At 40.7% G+C, this 17,635-nt stretch overlaps 1 protein-coding gene and 2 long non-coding RNA genes across 4 annotated transcripts in view; 1 reads left to right on the top strand and 2 right to left on the bottom strand.

Annotated features, from left to right (window-relative positions):
* Positions 1-7,177: 7,177 nt before the first annotated feature.
* Positions 7,178-7,808, bottom strand: LOC122864021. The gene is made up of 2 exons (XR_006375134.1): positions 7,418-7,808; positions 7,178-7,340 (listed from the first exon to the last, which is right to left on the bottom strand). It is a non-coding gene; the product is annotated as an uncharacterized LOC122864021 (long non-coding RNA).
* A 4,218-nt stretch (positions 7,809-12,026) lies between these two features.
* LOC122864020 lies at positions 12,027-15,279 on the bottom strand. The gene is made up of 2 exons (XR_006375133.1): positions 15,148-15,279; positions 12,027-13,953 (listed from the first exon to the last, which is right to left on the bottom strand). It is a non-coding gene; the product is annotated as an uncharacterized LOC122864020 (long non-coding RNA).
* The window catches only part of cdk6 (cyclin-dependent kinase 6), a 39,822-nt gene continuing 36,353 nt past the window's right edge, over positions 14,167-17,635 (top strand). For both annotated transcript variants that reach the window (XR_006375132.1, XM_044171011.1), the window contains exons 1-2: positions 14,167-14,373; positions 15,217-15,561. Coding sequence is in view for 1 of the 2 variants with exons in the window: in XM_044171011.1 (XP_044026946.1) it covers positions 15,338-15,561 (224 nt within the window). In the remaining variant the exon portion in view is untranslated. The remainder of the gene's footprint in view (positions 14,374-15,216; positions 15,562-17,635) is intronic.

Below are 17,635 nucleotides of genomic sequence, written 5' to 3'. Positions count from 1 at the left end.
ATACAGTATTTGTTAGCCAGGACACATGATTCTGCAAATTTGACACAGTCATCTATTAGTGTTCTGGGAAATACATTTTGGTCTCCATTTAACAAATTTAACTTGGATTAGAAAGTGAATGCAGTCCAAATGACGTCAGTTAAATGTTTCAAACAAGAGTGAATATAATATCTGCAACCTGCAAGTTTCCTCTTCACCTTTAGATGGGGTCAGTGCATCATCTATTGATCTCTCTCAACTATGATTTCTACTTGTTAATGATGACTAACCATTTGTTTTGACCTGCTCTGGCACTGCATGGCTCTGTGGCAGTGGCTCCCAACCTTTATTGGCTTGTGACCCTTAAAATCAAAGCAATATCTATTCACAACCCCTTGTCACGGGTTGCATATGTCTATGAGTTTCAAGTGTGATGTTCCTCAGCAGAATTGTTTTTAAAGGTCTGACAAAGTATAATTCCAGTCTATTACAACAACAAAAAAGAAAAGGTAAAAGAAAGAGTAATGTTTAGGAAAAGGTCAGAAAAATAAATAGAATTTGTTAGGAGACATTCTTTTTTCTTTTGTCCTATCTTTTTAATCATCTCATGACCCTTCAGATTTATCTTGTAATCCCTAGGACAGGTCCATCGGGAACCACTGCTCTAAGGCATGTTGTGGACATGGTAGACCTTATTACTTGACTTTTTTTTATTTTGAGAAGTTAAAAAATGCATCAACCATCCTTTCTTTCAGGCTCTTGATTATTTATTATTATTTTAAATTTGGTGATTTTGAATTTTACAAATAAGCTGAAGCATTAAGTGTTCCTTTCTGGGATGAGAAAATTCTTCCACTCCTTAAGCAAAATAAACCATTTAAAAACCCCATTGTATTATCTGAAAGCTGCATTGTCACAAAGCTGAAAAACGCTGCTGAAAACACAAAGTGCTTCTGGATGGTTTTCACAGTACAGCAAGGATATGTTATATCCTTCCCAGTGATTGTTTGGATTGAGAATTTAACATTATTCCTGCCAGTTAGGTCAGTCTAAAGAGCATTGACTAATAACAAAAGCATTACAGCACTTCATGAGAAATGTTGTGTATTTTCATTCAAAAGGGAACAAAATATTGTCATAAGACTGGGGGATATTGAGAAAGATAAACAGAACTTAGCTAATAGCTGGGTTAGAATATTATGGTTTACAGTGTGACCTTCTGACTTGACAACCACTGTCTGTTGAGTGATGAGTTAGAGAAGCAGATCCACCCTTGAGCTGAGAGATGCAAATTTAAAAGGGTCAAGATGATATCAATAGCCAATGTTTAATAGACAGATGTCCTTGACAGCAGTTTGGATGTTCAGTTATGACAGAAGGTTTCACATATCTGCTCAGTGAGACGTTTTGGTCTGTCCCTGTCCATGCTCTTCCTCTATTATTATTATAATTGAAACAACGGGAGCTATTTGAAACATTTTGTGGAATTTATTGCATTGTAAATCCAGTAAGTTACATTAAAGTAATAATAATATAATAAAACTTTTAAGTACAGTATGGTATGACCTTTTTGGACCGCCCTACCGAAACCAGGATACAGCAGCTGAGTGACACACACACACACACACACACACGGGCACACACACACGTTTGTTTCACAAAGTCATTACATAATGCTTTCCCTAGCCCCTTACCCTATACTTAACCATCACTACTAAATGCCTAAACTTAACCCTTACCCTAACCTTAACCTAATTGTAACCTGTACCCTAAAACCAAGTCTTAACCCTCAAAAAGCAGTCTCTACACATGAGGACCTAAATTTTTGTGCCCACGGTGACACAAGTCCCCATAGGTTAGTGTGCATTCAGGTTAAAGTCCCCACTGGGATATAAGAACATGAAACACACACACATACACACACAACATCAAATGGGGGCCCTCTTGCTGTGCTAAAACATGTCACATTTTCCATTTTCAGCCTCCCAGCCCATGTCTGTGACTGTTGCCACACTTCACCACAACTCTACCCCTCTGGACTGTTTGCATCCTGCCGCCTCCTTTTCCTCCACCTCATCCTCATCATATTATCTTGTTGTCCTTATTCTTGTTGTACTAAATCATTTTCTTAAAGATTTATTATTCCCACCTAAACTCCTCCTCACTCTTTTTCACATTGCCTTTGCACAGCTCCTCCTGATCATTTTGTATATCATCTGTATCTGCCCTGTCCTCTACTCCAATATCTTCTTCTCCTTCTTCTCTTTTCAATCCCTCCTCTCCTCCTCTTTCATTCCTTCTCTTCTCTAGCAGCCTTCGCCTCCAGCTGCAGACACTCAGAGCAGACACAGCACAATAGCCCACATCAAGGCCACACTATTGGCACACGTGTGTGCATGTGCGTGTGTGTGTATCTGGAGCAGTCGTTACAGTGGGGCCACATAGGGTGTCAGCGGCCTACTGTGATATACTGTAGGCTCCCATGCATATTTCTTCCTTAGTCCACTGAAATATGGATAGCTGTAGCTGTGTTGTTGTGTTTAAAGGTCCCTCATTTTCATCAGTGAGGATGTTGAAGTGCAGGATGAGCACATATCAGACAGTCCCCTACATATAACATCAATTCAAGTTGTATTAAAGAATCGTTCAGGGGGAAAAGAAAGCATTCACACTCTCTCACACACTCAATCAATTACTGTGTGACCAAAACGAGAAGCGGGCGCGTACACTTGCGCCTTTGAGGTTGTTGATAAGAGGATGTCACGCCTTGGATGACAACTTGAAATGCTTTTTAGCTTCATATGTAGAAATGTTGTGCCTATAGCTTAAAGAGAACAAGAGACGGGAGAGTGGGGTTAAGTGGAGCAGTGAGGGAGCAAAAGAAAAGGGGCGGGGAAGTCTGCATGGCCTGTGAGTGATTTGATTGGATGACAAAGTTTCATTCACACACAAAGATTTATAACAGTGGGAAACATAGAATGCTGGACACACATGCTCTGCAGTGTGTGTGTGGGTGTATGCAGGCGCATGTTTTTCCCTTATGCTTGCATGTGAATGTCATTTTTTTACTGCTGCACCGTTGAACCCTTCTATCTCTCTCTGGATCTGACTGTTGTTGGTTGCCGAAATAGCACGTTGGCTTCATGAACCTTGTGTTTGACCCCCAGTGCGTGGGTCGAGTCAATGTGAATCTTTCAAAAAGTGCCTCAGCATTCTCCACCCCTGAACTTTCGACATCAGTCAAATCATTGTGTGTCAGTGTGTGTATGTGTATACTGCACGGCTGACCTCTATCTATAGGTCTGTCCCAAAGCAAACATGTAAATATGCTTCTACAAGCTACATATTTTTATGTCTTCCTTTAGTGCAGCATGTACCCAGTTGCAAGGACTGCTGTGTGTGTGTGTGTGTGTGTGTGTGTGTGTGTGTGTCTGTGACTGTGTGTGTGTGTGTCTGTGACTGTGTGTCTGGTGGCAAGAGCCTCACCCCTTTAACGCATTCCACTATCTCCCGCCCACGCACTCGCCATGTGACCCGCAGTCAATGAGAGGAAATAAGCCGATGTCAAATCCTGCTGCCTGCAACCCAGATCCTCTTCTGCTTCCAGTCAGCATTGTGTGCTCAAAACCAAACACATCCACGCCACAGAGCTTTATATAAATCAATAGGAACATAGCTGCATTTTTATCTAGACACAGTGTGAATATGATGGAGCCCATGCTTTATTTAAATTCCTTACTTAAATACTCATAACATAAAGTGTACGTTCCCTGTAGCACATGTGACATGGTATCTGTCAATGGCAGGTGTAGCACTGATAAAAACCTTTTCTCAACAGTTGTGTTTACAAAGTTGACACCCATATACACAGAGACATATTATCTTATTTCCTGTTCTCCAGTCTAGAGGTCCTTAGAGAGATTCTTACTCAGAACAGCCACTTTTTTAAGACATATTTCATACTGGGGGGAAAAGAAAAATAGCTACTAGACTTTGAATATGAAAAATGTGTACTCCAGAGTAATTAAAAGTAAAATGTCACTGCAGTAGAAAGTGTATATTTACTAAACCAGACAATTTAAAGTTCACATTTATTCAATTGCAGCAATGACTCTATAATTAATTCCCCAGCAGCATTTGGTCCAACACACACACACACACACACACACATACATCTATGAAACCTATGTGTTTACATCGCACATGCCACAAACCGAACTGGTAGGTGTGCGTGTGTTTTTTTGGGGGGGTTTGTGGGTGGGTGGGTGCACATGCATGCATACAGAGTTGAATGGACACAGCCACCTCTATGTTCTCTCCAGCAGTAAACTGTTGGCTGTTAAGACAGACCACGATCCCAGGCTGAAAAGCAGTCCTCCCTTTGCTCAGGTCTGTGCTTGTCCTCTGTGTTTCACACAGTCATAAAGCGCAGGATGAGGGAAAACAACACTACGCGTGCACCAATCCAAGGTAAGAGGCTATATATTAACCTTATTTGACCAGCTTCACTGGCTTAGAAATAGCTTCAAGTAACCTGAGATGGAAAGGCGACATTCTGCGACATAATGTCAGACACAAGCACCGAGTATACTTTTCATTTCCTGAAAGCAGTTTTGTATTTTGAAATTTCCATGAGAAGAAGGAGTCAAAACACCCGGCCCCCAATGCACACACAGAGACCACCTCATTCCCCTCTTTCCTGACATGGAAGGTGCTAATGTTTATCGTCACTCGACACAAACTAGCTGGTGGCTGCTCGTGTACCAGTCTAAATATTCAACATAATGCTCTCTGCCCCACATCCCCACAGCGATGCCCAACATCTGGTGGTCTCTCCCTCCCTCCCCCGAGGAGTCACAGTAAAATATTTCCCACCGTTGCATAGTAGAGGTATGAGATTACATAGTTCCTGTCAAAAAAAAGAGAGATGTATGGATAGGGGTAGTTGAACAGCTGGCTGGGGACTATCACACTCCAAGTATCTTAAATAGAGGCATTCCTTTGTTTGAAGGCATTTAGATGTGATACCCCTAACCACCCACAGTGGTGATGTAATCAGCAAGAGGTGTGAAGTAAAACAAGCCTTGGTCACCTGCGAGTGACTGTTGGAAAGGAAAATGGATGGTAAGTTGTTTTGAATTCATGAAGAGAAAATATTGTAAGACAGCTTTCACTGTATGTGTGTTTACAAACTCAGACCAACAGACCTCACAAATACAATGTACACAGACGCAGAAATACCAGTTTTCCCACCCAAATACGTCACTGGTCTCACACCAAACCGCCACAGCTTCACACACACAAAAATGTTAATACTTTTATTTGCCCTGACTTTTTCATACAGATTAAAGAAATGAGATATAGTAGAGGTGCTGGTAGGCGGATTGTGTTATGTTTGGACAGAGGCAGGTTATAAAAGAAACACATTAAATACCAATTTAATGTAAATCATAATGGTCAGCTTTTTCTAGGATTGTCAGAGGTGTTGGTTGGTCATTTTGAGTCATAGTTTGTCCTTATTCTGTAGTGGTTTTAGGTAAATATCCCATTAAGTGTCTTTCAGTCAGAGTTGGTGGAGGTCTAGTCGAGAGAACTGTTTCTCTTTGTTACATCAGGTTTGCCACGTTACATAATTTTGTTGAGTTTGAAACGGATGCACCAGTATTTCGGGCAGTCACTACTGTAAATCACACTTAAAAAGGCAAATACACAAATGAGTCATGTTATGCTGAGCCAATGATCAGTATGTGTCAGCTTTAACAGAGAGGTGAGTTTTAAAGAAAACACAAGTCGCTGCCTGAAGTCGTAGGTGGTGCATCAGTCACAAACACTACAAAAGTGTGTAATGTGGCAAGAGGAAAAGTCTCAAAATACAGCAAAATTGCATTAGCAAAGAGGAACAGTGCTCACAAGTAGACCCTCACCCACAGTGACTACATGAGAGAAGAACTGCTTAGCAACACTGCTAACTACAGCCTGAAAAATAACCAGCGAGTTGCATCAATACCTCCAACAGGCTGAACAAAAACTAATAATTATAAGCCTTACCCCATTGGTATTTACTTTCAATGCTATTGTTTAGTGTTATGAGGTGTTTCTGCTATTTTGTCCACCCCTGTGCACATCCAGGAACACAAAAACATGAATGTAAAGTATGTGTTTACTTTTGCAAAAACCATAAACAAAGACAGTAAGAGACCCTCTAATTGAAAGCGATGTGGGAAACAACCATCATGCTACCAGTAATTAGATCCCACCTGTCTCTAAGGAGTGTTGGTACAAATACAAGGAAACGGGACAGTAAGACCATATGCCGTTCAGTAACACAGCCCTGTACTCCCACAGCAAGCACATAAAGTATCTGTGACCACTCAACTGATTATAGACAAGATGGCATAATTGTTCCCAGGTGAAACAATAACAATTGTTCAACATGTAGGAGCCGCAGATGCCAGTGAAACGCAAGCGGTTCCTTTAAAGGTCCAATTAAAGTCCTCTCCCCGGAAAGATGAAACAACTTTGATTTCTTTACTACAGATGTTATAAAACAATAAAGCTCGCTCTGAGGATGATACAGGTTCTGATTGCTGCTATTGTTCTTTGTATTGTTTCTTTTGCACAAATAACAAATTCTCCTTGTTTGTACTAAAGGAGTAAAGCCCAGATTACAGTCATGTCCACTACACCAACTGTTTAAACCAAAAGCTCAACATTTCTCCCAAGTTCCACTTTTGGAATTTGTACATACAATTACACTTGACAAGAGCCAGTCAAAGTCCTCTCCAGGTAAAATACACCAACCTTCATTTCTTGATTAGTCAGATACAATAAAATGATATATTTGGGAATGATAATAAAGGCAATACATGTTGATATGATTAGATCCTTAGAAAAAGTTTAATGGGTGACAAAATAACTCACCCCACAGTGACACTGATTCTGCATTTTTACAGATTCCACCTTTAATTGATCACATGCTGTATATTGATACACTGTTTGACAGCTTTCATGTCAACAATAAAGCTGCTGAGTTTGCTTGCTTCACATCCTCTGAATGACTAAGGGCCAATACAGTATACACTATCTCTATACACCCATCTTCTGCCTCTTTTACTATTACCGCACAGGCTTGAAATAATCCTTCCGATCCACTCTTTAATCACCGATCAATCCCTTTAAAAAAAAAAGACAAAAGAAATCTGTGAAATATTTTTTATTGGCTCCCAGCTTGCATTTCCTGCATCTGCGGTTAATTTTCTGCAGAATGTGAGGAGCAGCTGTCACTTTAGCACATGAATGGAGCCAGTTTAGTGGCCCAGAGGCATCGGAGTGGATCAACGGCGGAGGAGGGACAGCTGGGCCTGAGGGGACAATAGCACTCTCAGTTAATCATTAATACTCTTAATGAACAGCAGCCAGGCACCATAGGTTTACTCACCAGTCTCTCCAGAATATTCCGCCTGCAACAGGAGGACGCAGGCAGCCTCGGCTTGCTGGCTGACCCCAAACTGACACTTGTTGATTGGGGCCTTTAAAGGGGCTGCGGGAGCTTTAAACTGCTGTCTGTTTGAAGAAGTTTCACCCATCGGCCTTGAGGAAAATGACAACTGAAGACATTAGCTTGATTTCTATCATTGTGGAAACAAGAGATCTTGGCTTGATTGTATCTTCTTGTCAAACTCAATTGTGTTTGTCAACAAACTGAAATGTGCTATTTGCCCAAAAAGTTAATTAAGTCATGTTGAAAAGGCCTTATTGATGCCCATTACTGCGCCCATCCAAGAAATAGTTACAGCAGGTAACTCCCAGTAAAACCACAACTTGTTGGTTTGTGTACAGATTAAACAAGCAAGACACAACGTGTTAATTACTGAGCTTTAGATGTCCTTTGGGCAGTGCCAGGCTAGCTCTTTCTCCCTTTTTCCAGTCTTTATGCTAAGCTAAGCTAATAGCCTGCTGGCTCTAGCTGAATTCATAAAAGACTAGTTCAACATTTTGGGAAATAGTTTATTTGCTTTCTTGCCAAGAGTTAGATGAGAAGATTAATACAACTCTCAACAAAACAGAAAAGATACAATGTGTTAATTAGTGCGCTTTAGAGGTGCTGGTGGATAGATTTTTAACTCTTTTTAAAGATACTATTCTCTGTAATCAGGGAGTGTCTAAGGTGTAGGTGAGGTTAACTAACAGTTAACAAACAAGACTCTCACCTAATGAAGTTACAGGTACAGTTGTTATTGTATGAATAAAGTGGTCAATCAGCTGAGCATGTGTCTGGTGGTCCTTCAGGAGTACAAGTAATTTCATCACTTATCAAAGTAACCACTGGTGTAAAAAAAGACACAATCGAGATGTTAAAATAAGGAAAAATGTGTGTTAGCCTGAGACCATAAACCTTATCAATAATGAATTCTTTGTTTCCATAAAACTCTTTCCTTGGTTTTTGCCAGGACATGAGTTAAGAAAGCCACCAAACAACCTGAGATGTTATTGGAAGATAAATGAGCTTCTAAAGGGGAGCAGATGTTAGCTAGAGGTCTCATTTGAATGTTACACTGATCCTCTGTTTATGTGTGTTAGTGTGTGTTTGTGTATATGTGTGTGAGAGATAGAAAGAGTGTGTGTGTGTGTGTGTCTGTCTCTGACCACATGAATTTGTATGTAAGTGTGTGTCTGCACGTGGCTAGGCGCCCAGCCTAGCCCTCCCCATCGGCGGAGGTGGCAGGTGTTCCTGTGTCCCCTAAAAGAGCAGGTTTTTATGTCGCCTCCTCAAGTTAGTGGCTTGGTTGCCATGGCGATGCCCCAACAGAAAGAGGCTTGTGTCTGGGGGCCGGTGCCGGGGAGAAGAGTAGGACAAGGGAAGAGGAGAGAAGGGGCTTTACTTGCACCACGCACTCTGGACTTCAGTCTGGCTTGACAAGAAAGAGGAAGAGAGGAAATCAAGTCAGAGACACAAAACAGGCTCGGATTGTCTGCTGGCCCCATACGCTAGGCCCCGTCTTTATACTCAAAAAGTCGTTTAAATATTAAGCTGCTGATGGGTGGATAAGACCAGACTCACATGAAACACAGCAGACTAAGTGATGCTTGTAAATCCTGACAATGGGATTGGGGACTTAAAAAGGAACCCAATATCACACATCCTATATCAGATTCCTCCCTAGGTGTGACAGCTGTCTACCTAGAGACTTCAGGTTATTATCACTGTACCTTATGCCTTGTGGCATGGACATCCCCCTCTATTTAGGTGGAATGTGGGAGACAGGCCCACAATCAATCTCTCCCTCTCTCTGTATGTGTGTGTGTGTAGATCTTCTGCTGTGTGTGTGTGGGTGGGTGGGTGTAAGGAGATCTGGGAGAGACTGGGAGTCACCTGTCCCTTGTTGGCCTCTCTCGTCCCCCTCGGGAAGGCAATAATTCTCTCTTGGCTGGACTGATCAGCAGCTGCCACGCGCACGCATACACACACACACACAGATACACTCACACACATAGGGATAAAGGCAAACACATTCAGACACACAAACAGTGCATTTTCTTTCACATCTCAGAGTCAGAGTGAAAGATTGCGCTGGCCTTTTTGGGGTGCTCAAAAGCAGCAGTACATTATGACTCAAATGACCTGCCTTAGTAAATGCAAGACACCATATTATTACTGTACTGAACTCAAATTAATGAGCATTGTGAGCTGGTTCCATTTTGGTAAAAGTGAAAAAGTAAGTTAAAGCTGCACTAATCAATATATTTATATCAACCATGGGTCAAATGACTATGTGTAACATGGAAGGGGTTGCTCGTAGTGACGATCCCACAGATAATTATCACCTGATTCTAAAGTTTCTCTTAGCTCTACAGAGCGCTTTAGTTGCTTTTAGCGCATTGTTTTGGTTTTCAGTCCCGCCACTACTGTTTTGGTTCACTCTCACCGGTTTCATCAACCTTGTGTCTAGCCCAAGCGGCAATCTCCGAGGCTGAACAATTAAGCCAAAGCAGAAATGCCAAAAACTGCAGTTCCTCGAATGGCCTTGATACAGCCTGGTAAAAAAAATGGTTTGGGCTCTACAGCTAATTTCCCTCGTTTATGACAAGTGTTATGGGGCCTTATATTAAGGCTTAAAGTTATGCATAATTAAGGACGTGGCCACTTTGAGTGACAGTTGGGTGCCCTATCAGGTGGCTTGTCGCTAGGTGGTTCAGCAACCGGCTTCATTCGGCCCACCTCAGCTCCACCTCTTTGCCCATTTTTGGATTAGCCACGGACACTACGTCCATTTTTTATACAGTCCATGGTCTAGCCCCTGCAGGTAACTGTTTCCAGCTTAAAAGATCTGATAGACCTACTGTATGCTACCTGACCAGCACCAAACAGCAAACAGGAAAAGTTAGCAACTAGCTGGTGAACATAATGGAGGATCTTAGCTTCTAAAGGGCCAGATATTTCCCTCAGGAGTTGATGGAAACCATAACAGAGCTTAAAGAGTGAATACTGGATTCATATTTGTTGGGTGGACAGAAACATGGCTCGACGAAATGTTTCTTTGTGTCTGCTGGATGTTTAAATAGGCAAATGTTTGCCTTATAATTTGCCTAAATGACCTAATACGGTATAATGTGTCAGTGTTGCATTTACAACTTGATCTGCTTCCCCCAAGTGGCCGAAAAATCTATTAATGCAGCTTTAAGTTTTGGTGCTTTGAATGTAAATAGTAAGTTTTTATTGCTGTTTTTACTAGAGATTGAAAAGGATTTGCCATCAATTACCAGACTTATATGCTATCAAACCCCAAACAAAGTCTGAGTGACAAATAAGAAACCCATGAAAGCAAGAAGCACTGTTCTCACAGTTATAATCTTTTCAATTTCGCTCCTGCTATTTGATCCCTTATCTGGTTTTACCTGAACCTGAAGAATAAGCAGTTCCACCCCTAACACCTTCCCTGTCTTATACCTGAGGAACTGTCTAAACAACCTGTCTGACAACCATTTGACCTCAGTGTCAATGATTCTCAGGAATACTGAGCAGAAATGCCAGTTTAGGGTGTTTTCAGCTTTTAAGGAACTTGTGTTTGGGTTTCTTAACTGTCGTATGGGAGTTTTAAAACTGTTGATAACACAAGACATTAATCTTCACTAGCTTGGAGCAACATTAAAGGAGATTACAGCCACCTGCAATTAACACCAGTGGTGGAAAATAACTAAGTACATATACTCAAGAAGAACTGTACTTGTTTTAAGGTATGTGTAATTTACTTTAGCATTTCCATTTTATGCTATATTCCTACTTCACTACATTTCAGGGGAGAGGGAAATATTGCCTTTTTACTTCGCTACGAGTTACTTTTCAGATTAAGACTTTACATTAAAAACATTTGATACATTTATAAAACACAATACATTATTAAAGATTAAACCAGTGGTTCCCAGCCTTTTTGGCTTGCGACCCCTTACAAAAATATGTCTATGTGTGTATGAGTAGCAGCTTCCCCCCAAACTTCCCAGATGAGTTCCATTTAGATAAGAGATAAAATTATCCAATATTTCACAAAATAGCAATAATTAGAGAAAAGATCAAAAAGACAAATACAAACTTTTACAGCAGAACTTTTTCTTCGCTCTCCCATTAATCATCTTGTGACCCCCCAGATTTATCTTGTGACCCTGTAGAGGGGGTCTGACTCCTAGGTTGGAAACCACTGGATCTCAAAAACCAACATTAAATAGCAAAAACATGAAAATTCAGCAGCAAAATTAGAAAAGCCCTGATTGAATAACATTCTGGTAAATGTACTGCAAGTCACCAAATCGACATAAACACAGCTTATGCAACTATTTATGTCAGAAAGTCAAGATGAACAGGATACTGTTCTAATCCTAGTCACTGTGACTACTTCTTGTCAAAGTTACAAAATAAGGTGTCACTTTTATGAAATTATTCAATAATAATTATGTATGATGAAGATACATGTTGAAAAGAGTTGAAAAGAGTAATTAGGTAGATCCCAGATCATTTGCCAGATAAATTTAGTGATACCATCAGCTGAAACAAATTTATCAGAATTGTTTAATCTTTCATTTTTGCATCTTGTCCACATTTGATTCTGAATTGATAGTACATGGTATTATTGTTCACACTGCAACTTCAAGAATTCAAGATTAAACATTAAATTATATTCTGACCATGCTGTTCCCAGAATATGTTGTTCTTAATTGGACCATCCTGTTCCAGTATCTTTTCAAAAATGGTTCCCCAGCATGAGCCCCATCAAGGTAAACAAACACAGACTGTGGAAACTTAAAGTTTATGTATCAGATATTGACTAATCAGACTGTTGCAGAATGAGCGTGTGTGTGTTTGAGGTGTGTATCTCTCTCTCATCTCTATACCGCACACAACGGATCTAATTGGTTAGCTCTCATAAGAAGTATGCATGCTAATGTATTCAGTCTGGGCAATGGCTCTCAGAGCTGATTTCACATGAACAATGATGATGAAAAAATGTAAATGTGGGCATTTTCAGTAATTGGACTGGGATACATTGTCTGCATTGTGTGTTTTGTGATGCAAATGGTTTAAATTTGGGGTTGCCTATAAAGTTGGGCAGGGGAGATTGCCATACATATTTCATGTCATTATCTCACCCAACTTGATCTTTTCAATGGAAATATGTGGATTCTACAAACAGCATGCAAGACAAGTTGGCATATAAATCATAGCACCAGAGGAATCTCCTTCCTCTGATCTCCTGTGCGTCTTTAATACACGCCGTCCACTGAAGTTATGATAATGAAGATTGGTTACACGCCTGTAACTGGCTATTCATTAGAACAATCTGACATCAAGTCTTGTCATGTCTAAACCGTGTCCATCATGAAAGAGGAAAAAAAGTGAAATACAAACTTTGTCAGTTTGAAGAATTTTTCAGACAGATCATGTTGTTTTAAATGTCTACACCTGATATGATATGTAATAGAGTTAGAATTTTAAGCATGAATGGGTCTATTAAAATAAAACTAAACTAATACAATAAAGCAAAAATTAAACATAACTTAAAAGAAATTGATAAAAAGGCAAGAATTAAAGTATACATACAATTTTATTTCTGTGGGTTAGAAAATATTTAATTATTAGGTTTGAGGATTTAAGAAGAGACAGTGACATTTACCAGATATTACAGTTATTGATAATAAATTCTATAACATAATAACTTGTATGTGTAGGTTATGTTTATATACATTTTAAATGAACAATTCCCATTCCTGTTTGAGTAATTCTGTTTTAATATTTAAAGTATAGATATAAAAAGATAATTATTAGCATTCTTACATGTTGTAAATTGACTTGCAGAGTTTCAGAATTGTCCATATTTTGCTGTGAAATTAATCAAAGGTATACCCTGAGATGATGATGATGAGATGCTCTGCAGAATTTCCCGTATTTTCAAAAAAGTTTGCCCACATGGCCACCACGCCTGTTGAGGGGCATGGAGCCTTGCAAACGACCACCCTAGCAGGGGACTCAGAGACTCCCCCTGCCACAGATCAAGCCACCGGGCCTTGAACCTGACCCCTCAGGACTATCTAGGGCGAGCTTGTCACATTGCATCCCCGCTGGCGCATTGTTGCCGCAGGAGTTCCTCAATGGTTTGAGTGAGATAGATAGTGTGGCAGTCCATCCATTAAACCTCCTCTCTACCCTCTCCGATCCCTGCGGTGCTCCCGGTTTTGACACAGGAGACAAAACCCGCGGAGAGGACTATGAATGGTAAAGCACCGAGGAGGCCGAGGGAGAGCAAAAAGGAGGCGGTGTGCCTTTGTAGTCGGGGAGGAATGCGGAAATGTCCCCGCTCCGTGTCAAACCTCTCTGAAGGGGGTCAGGCCACATTCAGCCGCCGTGGGAAAGCCAGGCAGAGACGGAGCTCACACAGGCGAGCGGGGCTGCAGTTGCATAGGCCTATCCGGGGATAGGCTATAGGCCTATGGAAGAAAAAAAAGAAGAAAGAAAGGAGAAAATCCAAAGAAGAGCGTGGTTTTGGAGGGCTGTATCACGCGTTTGCCTTTGTCCTATGACCCCCCCATCCTACACCCCCTTACCCTCCACACCCCCCACCCACAAAGTTGCAGTGAGAGTGTGTGTGTGAGTTTTCGTACAGCCCCACCTCCTCCCCCACCACCTCCTCCTCCTCCTCCTCCTCCCTCGTTTGACTGTTTCTGCCTGGGCTGGTGCAGTCTGAGGGATGGGGGGTTAGAGCCTGCACCGTCCAACTACCTGTGTGGCCCCCGCATGGAGGACAGTGGACAGGGATGCGTTTGATGCAGGACATTTTATCCGAGACACGAATGCCTCCTCAGCATTTTATCGGACATGCCGACGTAATTTTGACAACATAAACCAAGGTAAACACCGAAAGTGTGGATATTTATGCAGAATTTTGTGCCAAAAATGTCTTTATGAGACTGTCAACGTTGCTTTATGGGCTATATGATAATATTTAAAAAAAAACTGAAATGAGCAGTTCCCTGACTTGCCAGAATTTATTTTAATTAGCCCGTTTGAGTTCACGCACAATTAAATTAGAAAAAATTCGAGGACGCTATCTAAGCTAATGGAAACATTTTTAAAACTCTGCTACAGCATTGTTTTACACATTTACAATGATTTCAGATTTGAAAGGCGAGTTTTACAGTGTTTTAAATGAACTGTTGCTGTAGGAAGTTCAGACAATGCAATCAGTAGACAGCCACGTGCTCGCCAAGTTTGTGTCGACTCAAACACACTGATAAAACAGAACAGGGGAAGCAGTAGCTGATTATTTTGCTTAAAACAGCATGGTATGTAATGTTTGTGCTCTCTGTTTGCTTGTTCTCTTTAAATGTTCTTGTTTAATTTCCTTTTAACAGAGTAAAGACAGCCCACATGAGAATAACTTCAACAACATTGCACGTGGAGGGATTTGTTTTAATGCGCGTCACAGTTTATTTAATGCAAACCTAGCTTAAAAAAATAAGCTAACTGTGGTTAATTTTAATAATTTTACATTAACCTACTTTGTGTAGTGGTAGGAGGACATGAGTTGCTATGCGTAATAGGAGGAGGAGTGGACGTTGGGACGCAACGGGGCTCTTGTGTTGATAGTCGGAATAAAACATGACAGTCCTGTTATTGCCTACCTGGAGCACAGTTTGACCAAATCTGACAAAGATGGTGTCTTCCTCCATCTGTGTCTCCCTGTCATCTAGGCATTGCATGTGCCAACGTTTTTCTGTGAATATGCCTTTGTGAGAAACTCTCTGGCTCGTCACCCTCGCCGGGATTCCCCGCAATATTTTCAACAAGAGACGAGAAAAAAAAGCTGCAAAAATGGACAAAGAAAGTACTGGTACTCAATATGAGCCTGTGGCCGAGATTGGAGAAGGCGCTTATGGGAAAGTGTACAAGGCGAGAGATTTGAAGAACGGGGGACGCTTTGTAGCCCTGAAAAGAGTTCGTGTCCAGACAGAGGAAGAGGGGATGCCTCTCTCCACCATCCGGGAGGTGGCGGTACTGAGGCAGCTTGAAGCCTTTGAACACCCCAATGTTGTCAGGTAAGTGAGGGGTAGAGGTGGGTAGCCTTGTATGTGTGTGTTTGAGAGAAAAGAGGAGGGGCAGAGAGTGAGAGATATTTAGTGTTTAAGACAGACAGACACTAGGGCCTACTTCCTTTTTGATGGTCTGTGGCAGCAACCATACTGCCTCATATGACCTTTAGGGTAGGCCAACAGGCATAGTTGTCCACTGTTTTTGTTTGTAACTGTTTTCTGCTGACAATATGAAAATGTGGGTTGCATAACAACTAGCTGGTTGCTCCCACTTTTAGCAGGCAGTAAGTGCACACCTATCAGATCATAACTTTCTCCTTTCTCATTATTAGTTTCCTGTGTAGTTTGAAACCCCGCCTCTTATTCATCAGTATTGGTTGGCTCGAATCACATTGGTCCACCTCATGCACATTCCTCTAAAAAGTGTAACTTTAAAAATAAGTCAGCTCTGCCAAAAAGACACAAGGACACAGCATCCTTACAAACTGGTGGCTATCCACCCCCCTTGCACTGGCTTGCAGAATAAAATGGAACACTGTATGGACCGTTTTGTAAAATGCATACTTTTAATGTATAAATGCTTAAAAAAGAGCTCATGAGCTCAATGAGACAACATGTTTAAATAAATGATTAACTTAAAAAAAATTGATCAAGTAGAATAGTGTTTTAGATGAGTATTGATGAACACACATCAGCTTGGAATACATAAAACCTGTGAAGTTTCCATTTAAAGCTGGCCTTTCTAATGATTAGGCCTTTACCTTTCTACAAGGTCTTTCTGGCTTACATTAGTTTTAATTCGATTATTATTTATCTGGTAATATATTCAAACTATCTATAATTAAATATTTTAAACTCAAGGTTCACTTCCTAGATAGTAAGTGAACTAGAGCTGCAAGTAACGTTAAAATAGAGGAAAAACCCCTCTCATGATTTCCTAAAGCCCAAGTTAATGTCATCAAATTGCTTTTGTCCAACCATCAGTCAAAAACCCAAAGATATTCAATTTGCTAACAGCAAATATTCACATTTAAAAAGCTGCAACCAGTAAATATACATACAATTTCTTCTTTAAAATTGCAAACAATTAATCAGTAAATTATATTTCAGCTTTAAATTATTTTAGAACAAATGAGTTCCCGAGACCAGTCATGAATTTCTGTGTTTTAAATATTCAAAGTAGCTGTGCTCACCAAAGATAACCACATGTTATTTATTTATATATAATATAGAAAGAAAGAGAAAGAAAGAAAGAACTATACAAGCAATTAAAAAGCATGACACAGGTGTGATGCATTTTATATATTCCATGTGATTCCATCAATACTCATCTGTGCTGTCAAAGTGCCCTTGAGCAAGGCACTGACAACTCTCCCTGCTCAGTTACTGTAAATCAGACTGGATATACTGAATTTAGCCATTTTAAAGACAAATTACATATAGGGTTAGGCTTTATAGTTTTAGTCCCCCCCCCCCGCCCCAGAGGCCTTATTTTTTCAGTTTTGTAATGAATTGTTCACTCAGAGGTCTGCGTCATATGCTGGCAATAGACAAGGTCTGACCTTGGTACATGTTTTATTATGGAATATTTTGCGCTTTGGGATTGAAGAGGAAGCTCTAAATGGACGTATCAGAAACATGGCTAGTGCCCTTGTGCCTCTAACAATAATTCTCCAGCGTATTAATGAATAATGGAGGATAATGGTTTTCTCTTAATGCGGTCACAATGGGTTTTGTTCTCACTGGAAGTCAAATATGTCATCGGGCATTAAAGTTTTCTTAGGTCACTTTTATTTAGTGGTTGAACACACTTTGTGCACTACCGGGAAAACGTAAGTTTAGATAATATACAGTAGCATTTGTTGCAGTAAATGGGTTCAAGAGTGCAAACCATCAGCTCTTTGGGATTATCAGAGGAACTTCACTATCCTCCAGTTTAGCCAACCAGCATAGCCAAGCAGCTCAGGCCAGGAAGGGTGCATTGTGGTCCTTCTGTGTGACTCCAGGATGTTTGTAATGAGGCCCATTATTCATTCCATATGTTCAGTGTCTGCTGAGAGCCCCCATTGTAGCCCAACAA

The sequence above is a fragment of the Siniperca chuatsi genome, linkage group LG17 (assembly GCF_020085105.1).
Source record: "Siniperca chuatsi isolate FFG_IHB_CAS linkage group LG17, ASM2008510v1, whole genome shotgun sequence".
Classification (NCBI taxonomy): domain Eukaryota; kingdom Metazoa; phylum Chordata; class Actinopteri; order Centrarchiformes; family Sinipercidae; genus Siniperca; species Siniperca chuatsi.
The sequence above is the reverse complement of the archived record's forward strand: the minus strand, read 5'-3'. Positions and strand labels throughout refer to the sequence as shown.